The 27,924-nt window shown below is 30.5% G+C and overlaps 1 protein-coding gene across 4 annotated transcripts in view; it reads left to right on the top strand.

Moving 5' to 3' along the window:
• brp (ELKS/RAB6-interacting/CAST family member bruchpilot) overlaps nucleotides 1-27,612 on the top strand; it is a 62,112-nt gene extending 34,500 nt beyond the window's left edge. For 2 of the 4 annotated variants that reach the window (XM_040723347.2, XM_040723349.2), the window contains 14 exons: nucleotides 4,784-4,951; nucleotides 8,846-9,013; nucleotides 9,092-9,817; nucleotides 9,881-10,063; nucleotides 10,129-10,248; nucleotides 13,974-14,126; nucleotides 17,979-18,167; nucleotides 18,228-18,367; nucleotides 18,428-21,122; nucleotides 22,798-22,974; nucleotides 24,470-24,630; nucleotides 25,153-25,301; nucleotides 26,329-27,212; nucleotides 27,275-27,612. In XM_040723347.2, the coding sequence (XP_040579281.1) occupies nucleotides 4,784-4,951; nucleotides 8,846-9,013; nucleotides 9,092-9,817; nucleotides 9,881-10,063; nucleotides 10,129-10,248; nucleotides 13,974-14,126; nucleotides 17,979-18,167; nucleotides 18,228-18,367; nucleotides 18,428-21,122; nucleotides 22,798-22,974; nucleotides 24,470-24,630; nucleotides 25,153-25,301; nucleotides 26,329-27,212; nucleotides 27,275-27,400 (6,039 nt within the window). In that variant the 3' untranslated portion in view covers nucleotides 27,401-27,612. The remainder of the gene's footprint in view (nucleotides 1-4,783; nucleotides 4,952-8,845; nucleotides 9,014-9,091; nucleotides 9,818-9,880; nucleotides 10,064-10,128; nucleotides 10,249-13,973; nucleotides 14,127-17,978; nucleotides 18,168-18,227; nucleotides 18,368-18,427; nucleotides 21,123-22,797; nucleotides 22,975-24,469; nucleotides 24,631-25,152; nucleotides 25,302-26,328; nucleotides 27,213-27,274) is intronic. The other 2 variants (XM_040723348.2, XM_040723350.2) reach the window with 2 other exon arrangements.
• Nucleotides 27,613-27,924: the final 312 nt, after the last annotated feature.

The raw sequence follows: 27,924 nt of genomic DNA, 5'->3' as shown, positions 1-27,924 counted from the left end.
GCAATATCCTCCAAATATAATTTATATTAGAATATCTACTAAATTGGTTATTCAATTGCAGGGCCAAAAATAATTAGAGTGTCTGAAAGGAAACCCATATTTGATCAGTAAGAATGCTTATGACTTTAATATAAAAAGTTTAGAAGTTATATACTTTAACAAGAAAAACTCGATTTACATGGTTGATACTGTAAAAAACTAACTTAAAATTAAACTTACATAACTCATAAAATTTAAAGATGTCATTGTAAAAAAGTTGTAATAAATTATTGGCTAATCGTCAACAAAATTTGCTCAAAACATTTATTGGTCATTTTTCGAACAGAAGAGAAAAAAAAGTTATTTCTCTGTTTATTAAAGTCTGGCATGCTTTTTAAAAATTGTTTTAGTGATGCTGATTTTTTAATTATTGATGCTCTATTCAATCTCCCAAAATGACCGAATTTTCTTTGCATAAAAGGTCTGATTCACCCTGTAGGATCTATTACATGCAAAAACTGGAGTAATTAATAGTATATGTGTCCATCTGCCGTTCCGATAAGATGTATCCTATCTTTATGCTTTATCGAGACAAAATTAATGGCAATGAGTACGTGGGTACCATTTTGGGGAAAAGTATCCAGTCATGTACCAATTCCCACTTCAGGTAAGAGATTTATATCTTTCAACATGATAGTACTCACTCTTAAACGTCTAATATGATGTAAAAGTGGTATGAAACTCATTTCCTTAGCTATTGGAGAAACAACTTTTAGCCTATATCCAGTCCAAATTTAAATCCAATGGATTTTAAAATCTGGTCCATTTTGGAGAACAGGGTCTGAAAGAAGTATCATTCTAATTTGGATGCCCTGATAGCTTCCATGATAAGGAAATGGGCCAAAATTCGCATGCAGATGGCCCGTGCCTAATTTAATGCATTTCCTAACAGACTCAAACCTGTACTTTCTGTAATAAGGGACAACACTGAATTTTTTTGCCAATTACTGATATGATATTCAGTAGTATTCTTACAAAGAGTTAGATTACTTATTATTTAAATAACAAAATTATTATATCCTTGAATCTGAGAATGACTGAATGTTTGGTTGTGATGTAGTGGCTGCTCTTCTTATTCATAGTGGCATTAAAAGCAAAACTTTGCCCAAATTTTGTTGGCCTTGAGAAAATTTATAATTTTTTTCTCTCTTTCCAACCTTTAGCTTAATATGTTCAGATATAAGAGGTATTGCTGCCCGTGCTCTGTTATTTTGTACCAATTTCATTCTGGATTGAAAATAATAAAATGTGTACTACTAGACAAAATTAACCCTGTATGCTGTAAAAAAACACTTTCTTTGTCCTTTATGTGGTGCTCTAAATATACATATGTTTAGTGTTTTTCATTTTGAGAGAAGAAAGGTTCAAATAAATATTTATAAGAGAAAAATGTTTGTATAAACCGTTTTAAATATGAAAAAAAAACCTGTTAAATTAAATTAAGTGATGAATTTTTTATAGGGAAAGAAAAAAAAATGTTAGTACTTAATATATAATTTAAGAAAATTTTATCATCTTAAATAGTGGCATTGATGTTTATATTTTTACTTCTTAGTATATATTTTCCCCCCTTATTACTTTCAAAATATGTAGAACTCCCTGCAAAATATATGCTGCATTAGTAGTTTGAGAGTATAAAAAGGAAAGGACTCGGAGCCCTTGATAATGAAGATATAGAGAAAGGGTGAAGCAAGCATATATTTTGCAGTATACTTATACATACGGATCGTCGTGTATAATATTTTATAAAGAACTATGAAAGTTCTATATTTTTTATTGTCCTCCTTTATTCCTCCAAATATATGTATGTACACTCTATGGACGTAATATTCTTAGAAAAATGAAAAAAATTGCTTATATGTATATAATATGTACATTGGACATACATAATGTTTGTTTACGGGTCGTGCAAAAGTTTTAAAATCATTTTTTAAAACTCAATAGCTATACTATGTATAATCATTTGATGAGTCTTCCCCTTTTACAAACTAGAGCCCGGACTCTTCTCTTTTTGTATAGGTTCTATTCAAAACATTCGAGTTTACTATCATTCAGTTGACAACCTGAAGAGGGAATTTTCTTTTTCTAAGCTATTATTATTTAATTTCTGAAGAGTCAACATCCTTTCCTACCATACACAATTATATAGAAAACCTGATTGAACATTTGTGTGTTCTCATGAAAGACGGAGAGTAACCTTCAGGATTTGTTGTGAAGTCATAATTGTAGGTCCTTGTTGGACTTAAAGTAGAATTCAGGATATTGTCTAGTTTATTTCCTTATCGCCAAACCCACGCAAGTCACAGATACTTTTAGCTGATCTAATGAAACATCATGACCGCTAAGCTGCTCACCTCCAAAACATTCTTCAAATTGTCAGGGTGACCATGTTGATTCTCGGTTTCATTTGTTTCTCAACATGCTTAAAATACTACCGATTAACAACACTGTATATGTAGTAAAATAAATCCATGATTATTAACAGATTTATTCTTTTCATTAATTTTTATATCTTTGGCAATCAAACAGTCCTTACATGACAATCGTACTTGACGATTTCCATTATTTAATATTTTCGACAATTGGCCTTCCAGAGCGTGGTGCTTCTTTGACATCAAAATTACTTGAAAGGAATCGACGAAATAAAAAATGATTGGCTGTTAGAGTACCATAAGCACTATTCAAAATTTGAGCCGTTTGGCTTCTTTTTTTTCGCCCTTATCGAAGAAAAACATTCAAATATGTATGTCGTATTTTGTCTTTACCGGTGTCCATTTTAGACGGATTCTCAAACAATACTGAAACTAATAATCACAAAACTGTCTAATAATTTTTTTAGCACAAATTCTTATCTTTCTAACACCATCCCGCATAAACCTATTGCACATATAGATTACTATTGGAAAAATAATGGATTTATATTTACTGCACCTATTATTGACTCTCGTTAGTTGATAAAAGGAAGTTTCCGTGAGGTGTAACTCTTCTCCCGATATCCGTCTATGTTATTACAGTGCACAATAGATTGCATGTACACGCACGATAATTGTGGTAAGCTTATTATAATTGCTGTAATACTAAAATGTTTGCTTATGTCTTATTGGTGCAATTCCATACGATCAAGGAGGGAGAAAAAAATACATTTGTTACAAATTTAATACAAATTTAACAAAACATATGATTTTGAAAACTAACTTAAAGAAAAGTTTTTTCTACTCATTTATTGCAATTATGGAGAATGAATGTTGATTAATTTTCACAAATACACCAATGACATTTGAACAAAAAAATGCCATTACATTTTCAAATTATTAGGGAATTAAATTAAAAAATAGGCCTATAAAACACAAAAGAAAAAGGTATTTTAAGATGCATTAATGATTTTATAGTTTATATTAAATTAAATTTTATAAGGTTAAATAGGTCAATGCATTCCGCATAATTTATGATAATGCATTAATGTTTTTTAAAAATTTCTTAAAGTATTTCTTTCTACCTGCTGCTTTAGTCTAGTGGGTTGAGGCCCAACTTCTAGAAGTTAATTAAATCGACTACTACAACGTTTTATACGGAATTGTTGATGTTTTTGAGTTAAGAATTGTCTCTCACAAACCTCTTTGACTTCTGCCAGCAACATTAACCAATTTTAACACTGAAAACAGGTCTACGGACTTATTTTTTATGAGTTCGGCCATGGATATGGCTTCAAAAGAGTATTTGGTAGATTTGAGGGTTACATTGACTGCCCTTTTTACTTTGAGTATTATCCTTGATGCTGAATCCATCTTTTATGCACTTTCAAACACAGAAGATGGTATGGCAGTTGACCCCAAGCTGCTTGATGATATCCATGGGCTGCGAGAATCAAAGTTGCAATCTCAAACATTTTTGTTTCCATGCTTGTTCAGAAGTGATGGATATTTGTTTCTAATATCTCGTTCGAAATTTATCAACACAGTCTTTCATTAATGTGATCGTTTTTATGCTTTAAACTCTCTTTATACAACTCTCAAAATACAGTTAAAGTGGTGGTACAAGACTCATTCACTACCCCGTAAATATATATATGCTATGTTAAAAAATTAAATTTTTTTTTTGTAAAGTAATCATTTATATGGAACATAAAGTTTCAAATACCTTTTCCTGATGTTAGAAAACGAAGAAAAATATAATGCTATCAAGATTACATTAAGAAATATGTAATTTTGTCATCTAGGTTTTTTATTTCCTCCTTTCTTTCTTTCTGTTTCTCTATTTTTTAACCTTCTTTTGGTTTGAAAGTCTCATGAAAGTGAGATTCTTATTTAATTTTGAGAGAGGGAAGGCTTTCTCCCATGAGTATGTATTGGAAGAATCAAATACCTCTGTATATTTAATGGTAACTTTTGCATAGGTCTTTGCATTTGTTTCATCATGAATATGAAAAAAAAGAAGATTAACTTTATATTTTTGCGAAATATTAACATAAATAGGTATATGCATTTACAATAGGAAATTACCTAGTAAAATACCAAACCTACCTTCACGTTCAAATGAAATCTCATGACTCTCAGAGTCATGCGCCATGCTTTCTCCTTTCTTTTCTTTTCCTTTAAAAAAAATATATAACAAGGTAATTTTTAGATTTTATTCGATCTATTAATAATGATTTTGTATTTTTATTATTATTATATAAAAAATTATATTGCAAAATGGATGATAATAGAAAACATAACTTCTTCTCTTTTCTTTTCTTTTTTTGTAGCTCGAGGACTATAGATTAGAAATTCAACGAAAAGAGCAGGAACTCCTGCAAATGACAACGAAAATGAAAACGGTTGAAGAGCAGCATATTGATTATCAGAAGCACATTGCTGTCCTTAAAGAATCTCTCATCGCTAAAGAGGAGCATTACAATATGCTTCAAATGGATGTAAGTAAACTTTCAAGTGATTATATTTAGATGTCCTTTTTTTACTAAAAATGTTTTTATTTTTTAAATGATCTCATTCCTATCTTTTCTAGCTGTGTTCGACAGTTTTTAAAATTGAAATATTCTTGCAATATCATCACAATGAATAAAATAAAATGTACACAATATCTTCTCTTGATAATACTGTAGAGGAGTCATGAACTGTTGAAACTCTTCATGTTTTGTTCAATTACTTGGAGATCATTCGGATTAGAAACACACTCAGCAAAAACAAAAGTTCAAATAAATTAAATATTCACAGGGATATTATTTATGTTTAAACTGATCCTCCCTACGCTGCAGTCGGTACCTGTTATTCTTGTTCTAAAGAGATAAAAATATCATATTTACCCACGTAGCTCAATGAACAATGGGATGGGAATAAGTTATTCTTTTGAAATTAGTTTGTTCATGGAAATTCTTTTTTCTCATAATTTTTATGAAGTTTATATTAAAAAAAAGGGGAAAAAAGTTGACTTTATGCGGATTGTTTGGTCATGTTTCTTCTATGTGAAGTATTTTATCTAATAATAAATAGATTTTTGTCCGAACATTAATTATAAACATATTTTTCTTAAATCTGGATTTGACTGAATAATTAAAATATTTACATTTTATTGTTATTTTACATGTAGAAGGTGCTCTTCTTTATGGCAGTAATTCATTTTGTCTTCCCAAAATCAAAAACCAGTAGATGATAGTGAAAAGGATCTTAATTGAATGATGCGATAATTTGATAATTTTTTTTTTTTTTTTTTTTTTTTTTTTTTTTTTTTTTTTTACAAAAATGTCATCTTCATACATGGCCTAGAAAAAAAGCAGTATGAAAAAAGACTCTTTTTATGAATAAAAACTTGCACGATTACTTTAATATGAGAAAAAATAGGCCATGGAAATCCTTTTCTTTTCTTCATTATATTTATAAGTGTGTAACGTTATTAGTTTTATTTGGTAAAAAAAATGTACGGGGATTGTATAAGATTTTATAATCATGCTAATGCGTTTTATACGAGTAAATCACTTATTTTAATTAAGCTAATGATTTGTCGCAGGATTTTGCATATTTAAACGTTCGATTATTGTGTGTGTACAAATGTATAGTATGCCTTCTTCCTCCCCTTTGATTATACGTGCAATATTTCCAATTATATTTACCGTTTTTTCAGGAATGTGACGTAATCATGTATTTATTTAAATTTCCATAACTCATGTAACTGAGAATTACCTAGTTATAAAGAAGGGATCCTTGTAAAAAGACAAAAGACATTGAACCTTCTTGTCTCTCAAAAACAAACTAACAATGCAAAATGTCTGATCTTGTCAACATAAATTGTTAACATGTCTACCAAGAAAATACCAAAATTAATTGGAAGATCGAAAGCGTTTCAGAATTAAAAAATAACAGTTTCTTTTTTTAAAGAGTAGTATATGATTTGGTTTTCAATAATATACCACGAGTTACTTAAATTCGTTTAATGAAGTATTCCTTAAAATAAAATGCTAAAATGGAAACCTCTATTCCAAATATTTCATAGCTTATTATTTTAAAAATGACAAAGTAATAAAAATATTCTTAATCTGTGTTTTGCATTGATTTTTAATTCATATTTGATTTTGAATACTCCATAATTAGAAGGACTACTCTTTTTTGCTCTTTTTCTTTTCTTTTTTAAAACATACAAATGCTATTTTTCATGTTAAAGGAAAGTTGAAATAAAACAATTTTGTAATGATCGTCTTAAGAAATTAAAAATACTTTTTTAATATTATTCAAATAAAATAAACTAAGAAGATCAAATAAAAAGAAATTTAATTCCTGAATTTTTCAACTCTAAAAATGAATAGCTCCGAGTTTGTCAATAACTATCGTGTTCCAAGTATTATTTAATCTTTATCTTCCTCATAAAAATAACTCAATAATAATTTCGTCAAATTATTGAGATGAAAATCAAAGAATAATTAATGACCGACTTTGATATGTATCAAGCATAAATAAGTGTGATTGTCAAACATACGACATGCAAGTAGGACTTGGCATTCATTCGACAGATAAATCTGGATTCAAGGACACTTTGCCGAAAGCCACGCAGTCAAATACCGTTTTGTCTTACGGAAGCTTTTTCGAATGATGAAAAATAAATGTATGTGAGGGATGATTCATTTTGCAATACTATGTAACAATGACTTCCATTCATGCTAGTCCAATCTTAATAGATAAGATATTTAATTATTTGTCCCAAATTGCATTAATTAAGCCTGGAGTGAGAGCCAAAATTGTCGTAACTCAAATATTGACTTGACTTAAATAACCTTGGAAACACCATATTTTCATTATCAATTATGGTGTTTTCCAAAATTTTGAATAAAATTGATCTGAAAGATGTATTTCAATTGTCAAAATTTCACTGATTTTAAGTATTTACATTACATATGATACTTCCAGGATTACATATAGACAATATAACTAATATTTGTAGTTTTTGAGTTGCGATAATTTGGCCCTCAAACCTGAATCTGTTCATTAATTAATAATTGATTTATTTTATATTATACTTCAAAAGTTGGTTCGAACTAATACTAAAATCGTTGTTACAAAAATAATGACAACTGCCGTATAAATGACGGGGTTATCTCGCTAACAACCAAAAATACACAGCTGTCAATATTTGGAATTTTTTGGGATTTCTTTTTACAGGGACTCCTTATGTAGTACAAATTCTCTTTTACAAGCACATCTTGAGAATTACCGGTTGTAGAAAAAATAATGAGACCTTAAAAAAATACAGTTTCGAATAGGTGTTGTTTATTAAATCTTAAAGTTCCGATTATTTTTGAATAGCTTAGATTCTAAGCGTTTGATTGATGTACATGTTGTAAACATGGAGGCAAGAAGAGCCATCATAAGAAACTTAATCCATGCCAGAAGGACCACGTAACTAAGGCCACAGTCTGTCAGGTTAGAAATCGTTTGGCTGATGTGGACAACCTTAAGGACCAACCCAAGAGTGAAAGACCCAGCATAATGAAGCCTGAAAACATCATTGAGGCCAAGAAGAAGAAGATACATAGGTCTACTTTTGGCAAGGCCATCAGAAAGACTGGAGGAAGGTCACTTAGAAGAGTTGAGAGGCCACTCCAGTCCCAACGTCAAAAAGAACTCCGTGTTCAGCGATGTCAACAACTCTTGAATGATCTTTAGCATAGCAGCAACTGGGTAATCTTTTTATTTGATGAAAATATCTTTACCGTTGAACCCGTCTACTACAAGTAAAATGATCGGGTGTTATGCTTTGGCAAGGCTGACAACAGCAACAGGACAGTCACCAAGACTAAACATCCAGCCTAAGTAATGATGTTGAGGGTTACTTAATCATATTTTTAATTACATACATAGTATAGCAGTATGAATTATCACCAAGTATTTTTTTTTTCCGGCAAAAATAATCATAGGGAAAAATAACATTCGGATAAAGTGTCAGTGTATATTAATATATGTAAATGTTCCTATTACAGTAAATTATTAATGAGGAAAAACTACAGTCATGTCCGCCTTGTTCTGGTCCAGTTTAGTCCTACATATCAGTCATAAAACTTATAAAGTTATTTTTTTGATAATGTCACTCAACTTTATTTCTTCTTTTTTAATCAGTTGTAGTACTGACAGTCCGAAGGGCAATCGGTGTTAAACACCAGTCCCAAAGACTAATAGAATCAGTCCTAAAACTGAACTGGACCAAATAAAAAAAGAATGACACAACGGTATATGTAAGTGTTTAAATGCTAAAATCAATGTGTTTTTTTTATTTATTCAATTTCCTTATAAAACTTGACCATTCTATAAATTCTCTATTTTAGGTTGATGATCTCCGAAATAAGCATGATGATAAAAATAAAATGATTGAAAAGAAGACACAGGCAGCTCTTCAAGCTAATCAAGATAAAAACCGCATTGCCAATGAGTTGACTGAGCTAAGGGATCAATCTGATATAAAAGATAGAAAAATAAATGTATTACAAAGAAAAGTAAGTATTCGTGTTCTTCTTTGATCAAACGTATTTATTAACGACGCCATATTACATTTTTTTTTAATTATTATTTAGGTTGAAAATCTGGAAGAATTACTCAAAGAAAAGGATAATCAAGTAGAGATGGCACGAAATAAGTTGAGTGCCGTTCAAGCCCAGACATTCACGTCTGAAGGTACCCTTACAAGTTTGGAAGAGGCTCTTTCAGATAGAGATAAACAAATTAATCAGCTACGAGACCAAAGAGATAGAGCAGAAAAGGATATTAAGGAAGAAAAGGAATTGCATGAAAGAGAAATTACGGATTTTAAAATGAAATTACATTCTTTGGAATCAGAGGTTGAAAAGTTGCAAGTACGATTGGAGAAGGCATACGCAGAAAAAGATAAGCTAGAAGCAAAACTAGAGTACTCACAAAGTGAACTTGGAAAATCCAAAGCTGAACTGGACAAAGTGAATGGGGATACTTCCTCAAGATACAATGAATATAATGATTGGAGACAAAAGTATACGAAAGCCGAAATAGAAGTGGATAGACTCAGACAGGAAAATGATAGACTACATATTGAAATGGATAGAGTACGGGAAAACATGAGAGAGAGGGAACGAGAAAGAGAGCCTTACACACGTGCTTCCCCTCAACCCTCATCCTATGCTGCTAGAAGTGCTGTTGAAATTGCAGAACTTGCCGACAAGCTAGATAAATCCCAAACGGAACTAAGACGAGTACAAGCAGAATTAAGATTGAATACATCCGACTATGAACGATCTCATGTGGAATTAGAACAAATGCAAGAAAAGGTGAGAATTAGGGGTTAAAAAAATATATAAGTAAATGTTCATACAACTTCTTCATCCTTTTAGCTTGAAAAATCTCAAGGTGAAATTTATAGACTCAGAGCAAAGCTGGAAAGCACTCAATCTGAAAATGATAATATGCAAGACGAGCTTGATAAAATGCAACAGGCTTTAAATCGATCATACACAGATAGAGAGAAAATAGCAACGGAAATTGAAAAGCTCAGAGAAGATTTGGAAAGATCACAGGTATGATCACTAAATATAGATTCAATGAGAGATCCGTCGATTGATTACTTTATTTTCTGATTCAGGCCTCCGCTGGAAAATATCAAATGCAGCAGGAAAAGACGCAACAGACATTGGACAAGAGTCAATCCGATTTTGATCGACTTCAGGAAAAATATGAAAGATCGCAAAATGAAACAAGAAGGGTGAGTTCATTCAATTTGCCCAATTTTACATTCATGTACCTAGACCGTAGAAAGAGAAAATATTCCTAAAAGTTTCTTAAACATAAAACAATTTATCACGTACCAAAAAAAATAATATTGAGGAGAGCTAAATTTTTTAGGTCTATCAAGGCTCCATAGACAGCTGTATCATATTTCTTAAAGGAATGAATAGATCTTATTCACAGGTAGATGCTATAAATATTCAAGTGAGGTAAATTTTTCCTTAACTGTGCACAAACATGTTTTATATGCTTATGCTTCCTTGTACAGCACAAGATGAAGTTTTGTTCCATACTTCTATATTTATATTATTGCAAAAAATGATTAAAGAAACATTAAGTATAAAAATATTTAGGTATGTCGCTTTTTTAAGCGATAAACGGATAATCTAATACAATAATGCAACTGATGTAATAGGTTAATATATTTCCAAAAACAAAAGGATTAAACCTAGATCATATCAATATTTATCTACGCCGTCTATGTTATACATGTGTATACAACGTTAAATAAGTTTAACTGATAAATGTTTTATAGTTCTTTCAGTATAACTAAATATATTTACTCATATTTCGTTAAAAATTTTGAGACTTCAGATTAATTTAGTTATTTAAACCATGGATTACTTAACATCTGGATAATGTATTCACTTTTAAAATCATACAATCTCTTTAAAATAACAATTACGGTTTAGATTCAATAATCATTTTTTTTTATCGTTTTATTGTGTAGCCGAAACTTAAATTAATTAGTATAATGTAATATATAGATAAAAAAATCCTGAATAGACATTTTTCTCTAATACAAGTAAAATATGATAAACTAGAAAGGAACTGACAATATAATAACAATGTCATGGATACTCCCTCAAAAAATGTTTTCTTTTGATGAAATTTTAAAGGAGATCCTTCCACCATACTCACTAATAAAGGATATATGGAATTAGAAGTTAGATTTGAAAGGAGTAAAAGGAAATTTTATATAAAATTTTTGCTTTTTCTTTACCAAATTGAATCATATCTGTACATAGGGGTTTGCTTTGGGAGCACTCTTTCAAGTTTAGACCCCAAAAAATGAATTTTTCCGATAAAATCTATTCTTTTTCTATAACTCTTTCTACTTACTTAATTCACAGATTCAATTTTTCAATGGACGATGGGATAAGTACCTATCTCCCAATTCATGATTCATTCTTCTTATACAAAAATTTAGTTTTTCTCTTTTACAATTGTTATTTAATGAAAGAATTATTTATTATTATTTACATGCCCCTATTAACGAGATTGCAAGTCTAGTATTTGTTCAGATGTTAAGTAATCTATTTTTCATCATTGAGTTATGTGCAATGTAATTACGATGAAAATTCATTAAAAATAAATTACTTATAACTTGTTAAAAACAATAACGTCAATCATATTCATACTATTTTATTTCGTAACAAAAAGTATAACTAATAGTGTTGAGACTCGGTACAATACGATTTCTTTCTGGTTCGGTCTTAAGTGATTTTTATAAACCAATTTGAGATCGTAGACCAAAATTTACTCGTTTTCAAATCAGGGACTGATTTTTTTCAGTCTCAATCTATGGAGCGATTTTCTCACCTGTCCAGATTTATAACTTGTATAAATATTATTTATGCAACAAATTTACCTTTATATGATGTTATTATGCCAACATTAAGAATTTGAAATACAGATGACTTTTCCAACAATTCATAAATAGAATTGGTATATACCTAATTTTAATTGAGACCCATCTAAATCATTTTTTTAAAGACAGATCCAGTTCGAACTTTTATTTAGGACTGATCTAGATCGATTTTTTTTAAACTGGTCAAGGATGTAACTTTTTAATTGACCAAATTACTTCGGTTTGATAAAAATCATAACGGAGACAGACCAGTCTAGAATTTTTAGACCAAATCCTACTGCTAATAATTATGTAAGTATATATATTCCTTATTTAGGTACTGTTTAATAAAGCAAGTAAACTATTTAAAGAGTAATAGATAGAACAATTATTTAACTGAAAGTTTACTACAATTCACCATAAAGTGTCTATTTTAATTCATCACAAACTAAAGATTGCACCATTAATTGTATCTTGCTGTTGCGTTTCCGAAATAATAATTTAGCTTGGTTAAACATATGAAGCAGTACTATATTGTAGACGAGTTGAGATCAGTCAAGTTAATATGATAATTAGTGTTGAGTTGGTTTTTCTTTATTAGGTCCAGAACCGTATTAGGAACGGTCCTTAAGTGTAAGTCTTTGCAATTTTTCCTAAAAATGTCGATGGCTTATATGAAATACCTATATATTAAGTGTATAGCTGATATCTTGCAAAAGATATTGATACTTTCATTGTAATGCAATATGAAACGAACTTTTTAAATTTTTGCTTAGTTACATAATTTATCCTATTATTTAACAGAATAATTAAAAAAGGAAAAAACCCTTAATGATGTCACAAAGGGTCGATCTTACATTCTGCTGCTAGGAACAACAATAGTTAAACTGGAAAATGGTCTTCGGACCTAAATAAGGACCGGTTCAACACTAATATTAATGCATTCGACAGTGTATTTGCTTACATTATATCTCGTTTTGTTTTTTGCTTAACTTAAGTTTATTAATTTTACGCAAGTTACTTGTACACATGCAGTTGGTCGTCAAGCAGGGATTAGTATTACTACTTTAGCAAAGCAGTTGAAGGTATCCAGACCTTCAATTTCTCTATGGTGAAACCGCTATAAAACAAGGACTGACCCTGGAATACAAGCCTCGACCAGGACAGCCTGAAAAACTCAGGAGAGTGACACAAATAGTTTTTTCAAAGTCTTTGGGAAAATCCTATAAATCCTTGTGTAAACTTTCGTAAAGGTTAACAGCTAGTTAAGTGTTGGTCGTTATTTAGAACTTAAAACTGCAGTCCCATCCAGTTTAGTCTCAGTCTGGTCCAGTTCAGTTCTGCATATCAGTCCTAAAAGTTTGGCCCTCGATGACGTCACTCATCTTCATTTCTTCTTTTTAAATCTGTTCTAGAACTGAAAATCTTAGAATGGGAGTCCCAAGGACCAATTCTTAGACTGGACTGGGCTGAATAAATTAGGACTGACATAGCACTACACACAACTAAAGGGTATCCAGTCAGAAAATATACGTCTATAATTGCAGGTTTATTATAGTTGCTTATCTAGTGATACACAATTAATGAGACACCCGTTTATAAAGGAAATCAAGCTGATTGCCATGATTTACAGTTGTATATTTATAAAATATGTTTATATATTAACTTAAGATTTTTACCCACGTATTATTTTGAGCATTCAGCTGTATAATATTGCATGAACTGCTTGGCTTTGAGTACATTCAATTAAGTTTAATACTAAGTGATAAATCAATCAATCAGGAGAGTGGAATTAATGTCTATATTTGGTAATCGTATTGATGAACACTAAAGTAAAATTGCTAATAATTTTTTGAAAAAATTACAACATCGTAGAAATTGGGTTATACTTATGTCAATATTATGTCATACATAAATATATGTTTATATATATTTATTTATGTGTATCTAAACAGTTTACATAATAATATAATTAAATACAAAAATAGCACATCTTTTATAAGGTATATTTTTCAAATATACCTTATAAAATACATAAAAAAGTGTTATTTGTTTTCTATGTTTTTTTATAGATTCAAACGGACAAAGAAAAGCTCTTGTATGAGTTGGATAATTTACAATCACAAATGGAAAAGGCTCAAGTAAATGCAAATCGATTCCAATCAGAGAAAGAAGAATTCCAAATCGAAGCTGATCGTCAAAGAGAAAAATTTGAAAAACTACAGGTAATTTACGAGTAAATCTTTAATTTTTCAATTTTCCTTTTTCATTATAATGTAAATTTTCTAGTTATGACTATCTATTTTTTTAAAGCTAATGGTATACGAGTAAATAGGATATTTCAAACTCCTGAAAAAACATGAACAGGACATTCTATATAAATGAAATTGTTATATTTACGGTTGCATAAAATATGACCTTAACGCCTGCAATATTATTTTCTAGTTAACGATGTTATGAGTGTTATTATTATCCTTAAATTTTATAATTATTCTTTAGTTCTTGATAAGAGAACATCTAAATATAAAGTAATCACTAGTTTCTGTGCTCCAGTGATACACAAAGAGTAAAACTGAGTATGTTTTGGAGAGTTATAAGTGTAAGTCCTTGTTGGACTCAGAGTAAAGTTGAGTTTCGACTTTGTAATCATTCCTTTTTCTAGATAGGGAGTTGGATTTGTGTTTATTTCCTTTCTTCAAAAGCTGCTTGTAGCTAGACTAATAAAAAGTCATGACAACTAAACTGCTCTTCTCCGAAACATTTGGTAAAACCGTATTATCTACTACAAAATAAAATAAATATCTTATTATTAAATCCCTAAATAACAAAGTATCAAGTTTTTTTTGTTTTGAAACGAGAAAAATCTGATTTTATTGTTAAGAATCATTTTTAAATTTATATATATATGATATATCTACATAAAAAAAGGCTGGTATTCTTTTTGCGCAAATTCATAAAGATGCTGAAAAATCAATTAAAGCTGGTCTTTGAATTTCTATAATCTTTTTTTTTTTTTTCTTTTTTTTTTACTTAAGTGTAGTCAAGCGCACCGCTTTTTATGATTTAATTTGAAAGTAATTTTCAAAACTATGTAACTAAAGTTTATTTGAGGATGTAAAACAATGAAAGTAAATAGTGGGAGAAAATAAATAATAATTTATGTTGTTATGCTTAGGGATGTAAAAATATAAGAAAACGTAAATTTACCTGATAATTGTAGGAATTTGAAGAATTTTAGTGAGGGGTTCAGCGAAGCTATCATGACGTTGTATAAGATTAGCTGTGAGCAGCTATAAGAGAAAATTAATAAACAAAAATCCAACTCCGTATATAGCGAGGCCAGAATTACTATCAATCCTCAATTTTACTTTGAGTCCAACAAGGATTTAAACTTTTAACTCTCCAAAGAATTATCTTTATTACTTTCCACCTTTCATGAGCACAAGAAAGAGTGATTACTCTATAATTAGATATTCCCTTCTCAAGAACTAAAGAGTAATGATAATAGCTTTGGAAAATTAAACAATTTACTCAGATTACCAACGAGGAAAAAAATATCAAACGCCCTAAGGTCATCTTCTATACAACTCTCGTTATGCTCTAATATTCCACTTTGGAATTACTGATTAAATGTGACAAAAAAACAATTATTCTTGATAAATATAAAAACTGATTGCCCTTGGCTTAAAAAAACCTAACTTTTAATCAATTAGATATTTGAGAAACCTCATCAAAAAGCTTAGATTTTTAGCTATCAGATTAAAATCTTAATTGTAGATATTTTCCAAATATAAGGGTTCATAATAAACAGGGGGAATCCCATAATTGCTTCTTATTAAGTTAAAATACTTCTAAAAATAATCATCCTTCTTTTTCATGTTTTTATTTTTTTTTCCAAGGTTGATTTTATGATGATATATCACGTATATATATTATTTATGAAATATTAAAGGAAACTTGAAGTTATATTTAGCTATGATTTTATTATTGTACATTATGATTTTGTTCCTCTTGATCAAAGATGAAAAACATTTTTAGGAAAAAGACATCATTAAAGAAAATTCGATTTTCAATGGGGCCTATTTAAGAAAGTACACTCTTAAAGTAATATTAGTAAGAATATTTAATATGCAAAGAAGTCTAAATATATTATTTATAAAAAAAAATAGTTGACTTTTCACAATGCTATCCCCAAGTATCAAAAATTCATGTTTTAACTAGCGTATTTGAGTTCCACTAGTTAGTTTTCAGAACAGTGATTGAGTTTAAATAGTGAAATATGTATTTTTTTTTTTTTTTACCTAGTATAAGAATTTTGAATAGTAGAACTCAAATTAGATGCTGTTAAGTAGTACTTAGTATTAAATGAAGAATATTTTTTAATAGCTAGTGAAAAGTGACTAATTATCAGTTAATTTCCGGTGTTTTTTTTTTAAAGAAAGGTTAAGAACTATCATAAGTCTGCTATCTGTTTTATTAAATTTATATTCAAAGCCATTTCACTGTAAAAACATCATTTGAATATCACATTTATATGGTTGCATAAAAGGGCAAAAGTGATGGTCAATTATACATTTTTGACCTTTTGAATGATTTTGATCTCTTATATTCACCTTGGTTTTTTGGTTACATGAATTATTTTTATAACACCTACATAATGACACCACTTTGATCTTCGTACCTCAATATATTCCCAAGTTATTGTCCATTATGTATTTTTTACATAATTTACATTGCTACATTCCCCTCTCAAAATTCAATAGTCTCTTACTGTGCCTATGTGTATATAAGCATTGTACCGAGTTAAATCAAAATCGATCAGTAACTTTTGCCGTTATCCAGGTGACCAAGAGGCAAACAAGGAGGCGTAAAACTATAAAATCCGTTAAACTTTGTTGGCGGAGGTAATTTAAATACCAATTCATCTAGCTTTTTCTAATTTATATTTTAGGGACCAGCTATTATTATCAACATTCGATTTATATTGTTATTTGTAGAAAATTATAAAGACTTCCGTGTTTATTTATATACATACGTAAAGCCATATATAATGTGTAAAAACAATTAATCGATGTTGCCCTCCTCGACAACAATTATAATGGGGGAAATTTTTATGTACAATAGGGTAGTTTGTTATTTAACTTTTTTCGAATTTTGATTACGACTATTTTGTAAAAGTTTTCATGGGATAAGAAAATAAACTATGAAAAATTTCATTTTCCTACAATTTGATCTATAGGAAGCACATCTAGTTCAAAGTTTAAAAAGGAGACAAAAGTTATTTATTTCTTCAATAAATATTAAAATACACATTTATCATTATTTTGCATTTATTCATTATAATAGACATTATTCTAACCTATAAAAAACATATATAATGTTTTTATGCTACTCTATGAAGCAAAAAGAGAGAATAACATAAGCCTATTTTGATCTTCTGAAAATGTAAAAAAAGGATGCGCCCTATATGCAGATCATCAAATTTTCTTAACTTTTTCGCTCTTTATTTGTTCCATTGGACAATTTTAGAAAACACTTTTCAACCAGTTTTTATGGGTTAAAAAATGTATATTAAACTTATTTAATAAATAAATATTAGTAAAGAGTTTTCGCTTTTTTTATAATTTGATCGTGCTATGCTACCTAAAAATAACCACGCTAGACGATGAAATTGAGAATAGGTAATTTTCATACCATATGACAACTTTTCTGAATTAGTTGTAATCGAAATTCGAAAGCAGTTACAAATCAATTTTCTCTAATGTACAATGTGCATATGCTTTAAATCATATAATTATTATCATTTGGAAGTAGCACAGGATTGAAAAATATTGGAAATGTTTTTTTAAATTGTCTTTGACACCAAAAAGTATTTTTTACGTACAACAAACAAACTAAATTATATGACCCCTCGATATACTTCAATGCAAAATTTGCATAAAAAATCATTAGTGAAAGTGAGTCATGAATGCATTACTTTTAAAAACATATGACCTGTAAAAATGATAGCAAATATTACATGATAATGTGCCAATTCTTTATTCTTACTAAATATTAATTCTTTTCTTTTTTTATAGAGTCAGTTTCTTCGAATTCAAAATGAAAAAGAACGCTTTGAAGCAGAAATATTTAAAGAGTCAGAAAAAATGGATGTTATTCAAGCACAGGCTCAGAAGGCTCAAAAAGATAGAGAAAATTTACAAACAGAAATGGAAATACTTCTGGATCGTATCAATAAGCTGTCAGATCTATTGGATAAAGCCAGGGTATAAATAAAAGTTATGAGTATTTTTATGAGAATTATATGAAAGGAACTATTTTTTTAGAGAGAAAAAGAGGACGTTTGTGTTGAGAATGAAAATCTCAAGGATCGAATAGAGATGACTCATGATACTCATCGAAGAACATTGGAAGATAAGGAGATTACCAATAAAGAACTTGAGAGGCTTTTAGAAAAATATGAAAAGTAAATATATTATAATATAAAAAGGTTTGACGAATAAATTATGTTGATTAAATATTTCAGAGCACAAGGGGAGGTTTATAGGTTACAAACAAAGGTTGAATCATCTTCAGCTGAACATGCTCGACTGTCTGCGGACTTAGATAAGGCAACCATACATGCAACAAAATATAAGGATGACTTGGTTAAGCTAACTGAAGAATTTCAAAGTCTACAAGACCTTCAAGATAGAACCTCTCTTCAACTGAGCCGATCCAAAGATACAGAGTCACAGCTTAAAGATGAGGTTGAAAGAATCAATTTTGATTTAACAATGGTACGTGAAAGAGCAGATAAGAATGGAATGGAGTTGACAAAACTGCGAGCTGATAAAGAAAAGGCGGAAACAGAGGTTGATCGACTCTCTTATGAGTTCGAAAAAGTATCAGGTCAAAATAGTAAAAACCAGAATAATCTAGAAAAAACACAAGAAGATGTTGCACGACTTCAAGTAGACATAGAAAAAATTCAAGAAAAATATGATAAGTCCAATTTGGAACTTAGAACAGCTACGTCAGACTTATTCTCCTATAAACAAGAAGCAGCAACCCTTCAATCAGAAGTTGAAAGATTTGCAGCACGAATGGGGAAATACCAAGACACTGAAGAACGAATTAATGATGAGATGCATAAATATCGATTAGAGTCAGAGAAATATAAAGACCGATTAGAAAAGTCAAACGCAGAAATTGAATTTCTGAAAGAGATTAAGTTAAAATATGAGAACGATATGACTAGACTTAAAACAGAAGTGGATAAATCAGAAACATCCAAAGGAAGATTTAAGCTTGAACAAGAAATGGCTCAGTCCGAAATAGATAAGTTAAATTCTGAATTAAAACGTTGGCAAGAAAAGCATGAGGTGATGTTAAAGGAAAGTCAACAACATCAATCTGCTTTAAAGAAAATAGAAATGGAATTGGATCGTACAAGAAATGAGCTGGAGCGAGCTAAAATATCTTGTGAAAAAGCAGTAACTACCAGAGAAGCAAATGAAAGTGCTTTAGAACAAATTCAACGAGAAGTTACGCAATGGAAAGATAAATACAACAAGAGTGTGAATGAGGTTGGAGAAATAGAGCTTCGATTTGATCAAATTGAGACGGAAAACGCTCGTCTTCGTTTCCAACTTCAAGAGGCCGAGGCACAACGAGAAAAACTTATTCGAATTGGACAAGAGTTTGAACGAGCTGAAGAAAAATATTCCTTCGAAATAGAGAAGTTAAATGAGAGATTAGAAAAACTTCAATTCCAGTTTGACAAATCAAAAGCTGAAAAGGAAAAACTAGAGCTAAATATAATGAAATTAAATAGAGAATTAGAAAAAGTAAGTTATGATTTGAAGGAACATAAAGAAATGCGGGGTATGGAGGATATGCGTGGAGCTAGAGAAAAACAAGAGATGGAAATGATGCTAAGGGACATAGAGGAGCTTCACGATAAATATGACCGCTCCCAACTAGAAATCAAGCATCTTGTGGAAGATAAGGAAAAATTCGAAGTAGAAGCTAGAAAGTACCGAAATCAATTGGATCATGCAAGGAAGTCTTTAGATCAAAATTATGAAAATGAAGCTAGATTAAAATCTGAAGCAGATCATGCCAAGAGAGAATTCAATAAGATCCAGGACAAATGTGAACAAGTAGAGGCTGAGCTAAGACGAGTAAAATCGGAAAAGGAGAGGGTTGCAGGAGAATTTGCCAATAGGGATAATGATATCTCAAAGCTAGAATCAGAAATTAAACAGTTGACCACAGAAAGAGATCAACTTGTACGGCAGTTAGAAAAATCCCAAGATATGCTTCTTTCCTTTCAACAGGACCTAAATCTTACCGAAAGTGAATTAAAGAGGTTTACAACTGAAAATCGACGTTTGAGGGACGAATCAGAAAAGTCCGAGAAGGGTATCATTGAGTCGAAGGAGAGAGAAATTAGAACATTAAGTGAAAAAGTTAGACATCTAGAAATGGACTATGACAATACACTTCAGAGGGAAAGCAAAGAAAAAATTAAAGCGGATCGAGCAGAAAGAGAGATCAATAGTCTTCAAAAGCAAATTAATAGCTTAGAAACTGACATTTCATGTTTGAGGCGTAGTGCAGATACAAGCTCAAAAGATATCAATGGTTATAACTCTGAAATTACGAGGCTAACAAAAGAACGGGATTTAGCTAGAACAGAAATGGATGTACTACGAAGGGACCTCGACAGTATGGAGAGAGACTTAAAGCGAATACGGTCAGAGAATGATAGATTGAAGGAATCCGCAAATACGGAAAAAGGAATGCAAGAAATTTTAGATTCAAAAGAAAGGGAAATAACAAAATTAACAGGGATTGTTAAGGATTTAGAGTCCCAGGTTCAAATTCTGACGAGAGAAAAACAAGATTTAGAAAGAACACGGGATGAATTACTACTTATAGCAGAAAATCCAGCTGCAGCAAATCAGATTGAAGAACTGAATCGTCAAATTAGCTCATGTAAAGCCGAAATAGTTAATAAAACAAAGGAGTTTGAAATGGAAAAGAATGAATTAAATAAGGTCATTTCTGAGCAACGAAATGATTTGGCATCTTCCTCTGGAAACGCCTCCAATGAAATTAGTAGATTATCAAAAGAATTACAAAAAGCACATACAGAGGTGAAGGAAGGAGCTGTTGAAAGAGAGCGATTTCAAGCACAATTAGAAATGTTGGTTCAAGAATTAGAACAGAAACAAGTAAGTCAATTTACTTTCTTGTATATAAAAATATATATATTTAAAATATAATATTTGATACACATAATTTAATAGATTTTTGTCCTTATGTATGATGAAATCCTTGTATACTTAGAGCAAGATTGCATTTAATTTTAAACCTTATTAAGTACAAGTTAGATATTTCTACTGTCCTTATTTCTGTTGATTTAGTTAATTTATAATTATCTTTCAATAATAAAAAAATTAGTTTTTGAGTCATCCCTCTTCAACAAAGATCTGTCCTGTGATGCATTATTATTAATTTTTTTTTTGTAAATTATACAATGTACATACTTTATGATTTAGTTATTAGATCCATAATACATTAGTTTTAATTAAATATGAAGTTTGTCAAAAGGTAGACTTTCATACGTATGTCACGTCGTTACCTGTATTGTACCACGCAACCTTTCCTTAAAAAAGAAACAGAAAAAATGATATAAATTATTTGTAGTTTCCCAAATAAGTCAACTGCTATTCTCAGACTATCATTGTCATATTATTTCTCCACACTTTTTAAAATGAACCACAATTACATATATTTAATAATAATAAAATCACTCAAAGTATTTTAATGATACTGAATTATAATACATATTGCTAAGTAATATTTCATTGAAGGAATAGCTGGACACTTTTATTTGTATAATGTAAATATATGAAAACCAAAAATTTATTCATAGAAATAATAAAATGGCAAATACATACATATGTTATGTACAGGTTGCAACTAGTAAATATAAGCAAGTTGTACAAGTTGTAACAAAAAATGAGGTCAATAATTTTAAAAGAAAGATTTACCGTACATGGGTTGAGGATAATGCAATAATTGAATATTCCATAGACAATCGATGTATTAATGGTTTGATGTTTGGCTATTTTAATACAAATGACTATACTATAAGTATTCTTTGACACATTATTAAGTTCAAATACCCTCAGTAATATTACTTATAAATAGCTATGTACTTTGAATAGATCAAAATGAGATGACAGGTTCAATGTATCATTTTTGGTAGTGTTGCGCCAGTTCTTATTTATTCGATCCAGTTGAGTCTCAAGACCGGTCTTTAAGATCGTTCGTTATTAGAATTGCAACTTGTACCATTTTTTAGTGAGACGAAGTAATCGACAGCTAACAACAAAATACAATGGGTATTTATGTATTCGTGAGGTAACGCCGTGATGTATTTCAAAAAAAAATAGAGAAAACATAATTTTTACTCTAAATAGATATCATTCATTATATTAAAATTAAATTGTGCACTTTATTTTCCGTATACAACACGCTGTTTGTCAAAAAATGTCCTGTTTGAATGGGTATTACCTTAATATCCATATATATCCTAATTATTTGCAAAAAAAAAAAAAGTAATCGTTAATTATTTTAAAATCAAGAAAATTGGATAAAATTATCATATTTCAATATGTATGTATTGTATATTTACCTAGTTGTTCTAAATTTATAGATGAACACTTGTTGGAGTAACAGAGTATAGCGAAAGATTCAATTTTTTCACAATATAATGTATCTGTTTGGACTGACAAAAAAATTGCACCCTAAATCTCATTAATCATTTTAAGTTAATATTTTTATCAATAATTCATAAAAAACAAAGAAACTTAGACACACAAAAACACCTTTGGTTTTTAGATTGACCTTCATGAGGCAAACCAAAGAATAGGATCCTCGCAAAAGCAACAGGATAATGGGAAACAAATTGATTTTGAAATGAAGCGTGTTAACGATGATCTCAAGAAACAAATAGAAGAAATAAAATCTAAGCTTAATCAAAAAGACAAAGAATTAGTTGAAGTACTAAAAAAACAGGTACAATCCCACAATCATACTCAAGTTATAATTCATAAATAAAAACTTATTACCCCAAAGTTGTTATTTTATTACTCAAATAAGTAATTATTTTAAAATACATATATTTGTTCATTAATGTCAAATATAATATACATACCATGTACAACTAACTTTTGACCACGGAATACAGTCTCTCAAAATAATATACATATAATTGAGTAAAGTAAATAATTAGATTAGCTGCTTGAACCTAAGAGCATCCTTATAAATATAAATTTACCAATTTCATTCTGAAATAGATTTATGTTTGTACACGTAAACGAATAATTATTTATTGTAATTTCTTTTAGACTCTGTATTTTGTCATGGATTTATAGAGAACTTGAATAATCACACAGGATTAATATTCCCACATGAGGGAATATAAAAGAAATGACGGTTTCAAAAAAAGGAAAAAAAAAAGAGTTAATGAAATTTTTTACTCCATTCCCTCAAGAGGGGAACTAAAGAGAAACAAGTTGTTAAGCTGTATGTGTGATTATTTCAATAGTCTAAAATGTCATGGATTTGTGTATGAAATAGTGTTGGATTCGAGTATTAATCGAACTAAAAAAAAACTCGACTTCCAAGTTAGAATAATGATTAGTCAGATTTCTAGTATTTCTACTTAAAGGGACAGGAAACACTGATACTGGCGCTCCTTTTCGATTAAAAGAAAAATTGATGTATTTATACACATATAAAATGGTTTCACATATCAAAGGGATTGAAAGGGAGGGACACAAGCTAATCGTAATACACAACAATCCTAAGTCCTTGCTTATTCTAAAATATAATATCACCACGAATGATATGGTCATGGTCATACACAGGATACTTTTCCCTTTTAATGTTTTATTCTGATTAGCCAATTAGATTGGTATGTAAAACTTTTCGCTTTCATAAAATTAATGATTAGATTTCCCGGAGAATGGACAATATGCCCATCCTCCCTTTGATGTTGTGAAGTCGTCCTTTATCCTTAGCCCAGAAGTGCCCCTAAATATACTGGCCCCCTCATGCTTAACGGTAGAGATAGTGTTCTGGGGTTATACTCAGTACTTTTTGTATACGAAAAACTTTTTTTTGTTCTATAATGTATCTCACTGTTAAAATAAACCTAGCATTAAAATTATAGATTGTTCTGATTTTTGTCAGTGGACAAATTTACAAAATCTTCTAGGGATCAAACACTTATTAGACTCTAATTAAAAATGAGTATATTCTCCTTACTGGACTCGAAGTAGAACTCAAAAACTCGAAATTTTTTACTCGAATCCAACACTAGTGTATTAAGCCTCTTAATTTCTTTATAATTAGTTGTAAATGTTTGTAGATGAAACTCATAAGAGACTGCATGTTCGTTATTTAAGAGATTATTTTCGTTATTTAAAAAAAAAAAAAACATCAATTCAATTTTATCTATAGACCTTGAATTCTTTGTGTCTAATCCGTTTTATTTTAAAACTATTAGAGTACCCCATCAGAGGAAGTAGTCAAAATGAGGAAGGAATTAGACTCTGCTCTTGAAAATGCTAAGAAATCGAAAGACGAAGTAGATCGACTTATGAACATGGTCAAAACCTCAAAGGATGATAATGTTAACAAAGAGAAATTAATAAAAGAATTGCAAGAGTAAGTACTAAAACAACAATAAATTATATGAATATATCTACAAATAATTATCCAATGAGTAGAGCTGTAAGCTATGTATTCTGTTCTTAGAAAAAAGTACACAGATTACCATTGTTACTTGCTGAGGTGTATAAAATAAGTCCTAGAATGCGGTAGATGTTTTTTTCTAGTTGGGAATATGAACAGGCATTTACATTTTCTATGGAAAATTAAGTAAAATTTTGATATGAAGGAGCTGGGCACTACGTATTTCTTTATTTGGTTAGATTTACATTACATTTTTATATAATAGCTTTATGTGACAACAATGACCAACATTTTGCCACACACACAATGATAGTATTTTTCTTTGGTAAATATATTTGACAATTATGGCTTGCATGAGTTTTCAAAAATTGTTTTATCGAAATGTTTTCTTTAAATATCATTCTTTATTAAATTTAAATATTTTATTAAGTAGATAGGTAATTATTTTTATAAATATGCATAATGCATTTAATATTTTTATAATTCAACTTTCAGGAGACAAAAGTCAATTGCAGATAAAGCAGCTAATGAAATCACTCCCAAGGCACCGGCTACAACAAATGGTAATCAAAGTCCAGGAAGTGTTGGTCCTCCCCTCGGCCCTGGAGGACCACCAGGACGTGGCGATGGTGGTAGAGGAAGAGGTTAGTAAAAATACAGGATGTGGAATTAGTAATTATTATAAAAAAGCTAATTTCTGATAATGTTGGATCCCTTTTTTTAAACTTTCATAATTCATTAGACTACATAAGTACTCTAGAACAGGATTACTCAACTGTTATGAGGAAAGGTCAAGTAAGACCAGTTCTAAGGTTTTCATAGATTCGTGAATTTGTAATATATTAAAACATGGAGATAGTACAACTTAAGGACTGGGGTCCAACTATGTACAATTCTCAGTTGGTCCGTATTTGGACCGTGACCCACCAGTTGAATAATCTTACTCAAGAATATATTACAAGTTATAGTTTTTAATAATTATTAAGAAATTTAAATGCACTGGTTAGGTTGCGTGAATATAGATTACAATAATATTCCTAGCGAAAAAAATAATTTGCTTCTGATTTTATAACTATCACTTAATCAACTATTTGGAATGTAAGTGTAACCTATATTCACACAACCTAACCAGCTTATTATATTTAAATTTCTTAATAAATATTAGAAACTAAGTTGACCAAAAATCAATCAAAATCAACTTTTTTAAATTGAAATATCAGGTATATGCTATCACTCTAGCTAGAATATAAAGCACTTGAAGAAAAAATAAAAAAGTATTAGTTTCTAAGTTAGGACCTTCATTTACTCCATTTTTTAGTAGTTATATACATTTTTTGTTAATTGTAATCAAGATAAAGTAATAAATAATTCATTTTTAAAATGGTGAAATGTTTGTATTAATTTGTTATTTACTTTGATTTTCATCATGCAGTTCTTTCATGTCAAAATATGGGACTGAATCATAATTATACCCTAAAAACTTGATTTAAAAAAAACACCTTTAAACACCAAACCTAAATCGGTTAAAAATTTTAATGGTCATATTTGTGTTCTACTGTATAATAAACAACAAAAAATTTGAATTTCAGACCGCAGGGTCAAAATGCACTATATAGTTGCAGCAATTGCATTTATCAAATACTCAGTATTATTATTGTGATTTTATCTAAGTAGGTAGAGGTCGAGGACGCGGACGTGGAGGTCCACCACCTGGACGAGGTGGTCCATCTATGTCAGGTGGTCCAAAGCCTACGGGTCAGCATCCTTCTGCATCTCTTAACCCGAATACTCCAAGTCCTACTTCAAATCCAGCTGCCAAACCACCTGCACAACAAGAATCGACTGCGCAACAACCTCCTCAAGCTAATAATCAAGTCGCACAAAACGCTGCCAAACAAGGTGGTCCACCTCAGGCTGTAAACAAGCCTACTGGTCAACCTGGTCCTAAGCCCATGGGTACTCAAGGACCTCCACAGAATGCAATAGGACAACCAGGACCTCCTGGAAGTGGTAAACCCGGTCAAAATCTTCCTCAAGGAGGAGTTAAGCCTGGTCAACCTCTATCTCAAGGAGGAGTCAAACCAGGTCAACCCCCACCTCAAGGTGGAGCTAAACCAGGACCTCCTCCACAAGGTGGTCCTAAGACAGGACCAGGTCCTATACTTCCTGGGCAAAAAGGCCCTCCAAACAAAGTAAATCCTCAAGCCAATCAACAACAAAAACCTCCTGGAGCACAACAGCAACAAGTTAAACCTGGTGCTGTTCCTTCTGCAGCGCAACAGAAAACTGCTCCCAATAATCAAGCAAAACCTCTTGCTGGTCAGCAACCTAAGCCAGCTACTACTGCAGGAGCACCTACGCCCCAAGGACAACCTGCTCAAGGAGGTCCACCAAGAGCCAATGCAAATCAGCAAAGTCAAAAACCTCCTGTACAGCAAGCAGGAGCTAAGCCTCCTCAACAAGGTGCTGCTGCCAAACCTGCTCAAGGAGCACCTAAGTCAGCTCAAGGCCAACAGCAGCAACAACAACAACCAGGAGCTCCGGGAGATCCAGTGGTAAATATACAATAAATATAATTATCTCTACAGGAAAAAATGTACCTTATAAATATTCTTAGGCTTCATTGCTGCAAGGAAACCCTATACAAGCCATGGGAGCAGCTGCTGATGGATTGGGTCAAGCAGCTGATGTTGGTGCCAAATTAAGTAGTAACGTTGGAGGGTTTTTCAAGAGCTTTTTCTAAATTAGAAAAAAAAATTGCCGACGACTATGATTTGCTCTATCAAAGTGTTCCAATTTTAGGTTATTAAGCAAAAAAATAACAATGTTGAATTAGCTGAAATAATTTGATTCCCCAGAACTTATCTGACAATACATCTCACGAAGGAGAAATCAATACATATAATTTAGATTTTTTTTTCATACGACATGAAGTCTTTAGAGCAATGAAGAAAATTTATTCTAAGATTTTTATTGATCAATATCCAACAAAAGAATGAACTCATTCTAATATAATGTGAATCATGGACCCAATATACATTCCAGTGCCTCACAGTAACTCTCTCACCGTATGTAAATAAAAATATTACAAATGTATAATCAATATGATTCATCATCATATGAACTACATACCCACATTGTGCAATTTTTTTTTAGAAGAGCATTGTGCATCTGATGAAACCCAGGACATCAGCCTACTTATATTGTTAGTTGTATTTTTATATAAATTACCTCTGTTATTGAGCACAATTTATTAAATGATAAAAA

The sequence above is a fragment of the Lepeophtheirus salmonis genome, chromosome 13, assembly GCF_016086655.4.
Source record: "Lepeophtheirus salmonis chromosome 13, UVic_Lsal_1.4, whole genome shotgun sequence".
In the NCBI taxonomy this organism is placed as follows: Eukaryota; Metazoa; Arthropoda; class Copepoda; order Siphonostomatoida; family Caligidae; genus Lepeophtheirus; species Lepeophtheirus salmonis.
This window is presented reverse-complemented; position numbering and strand designations above follow the sequence as displayed.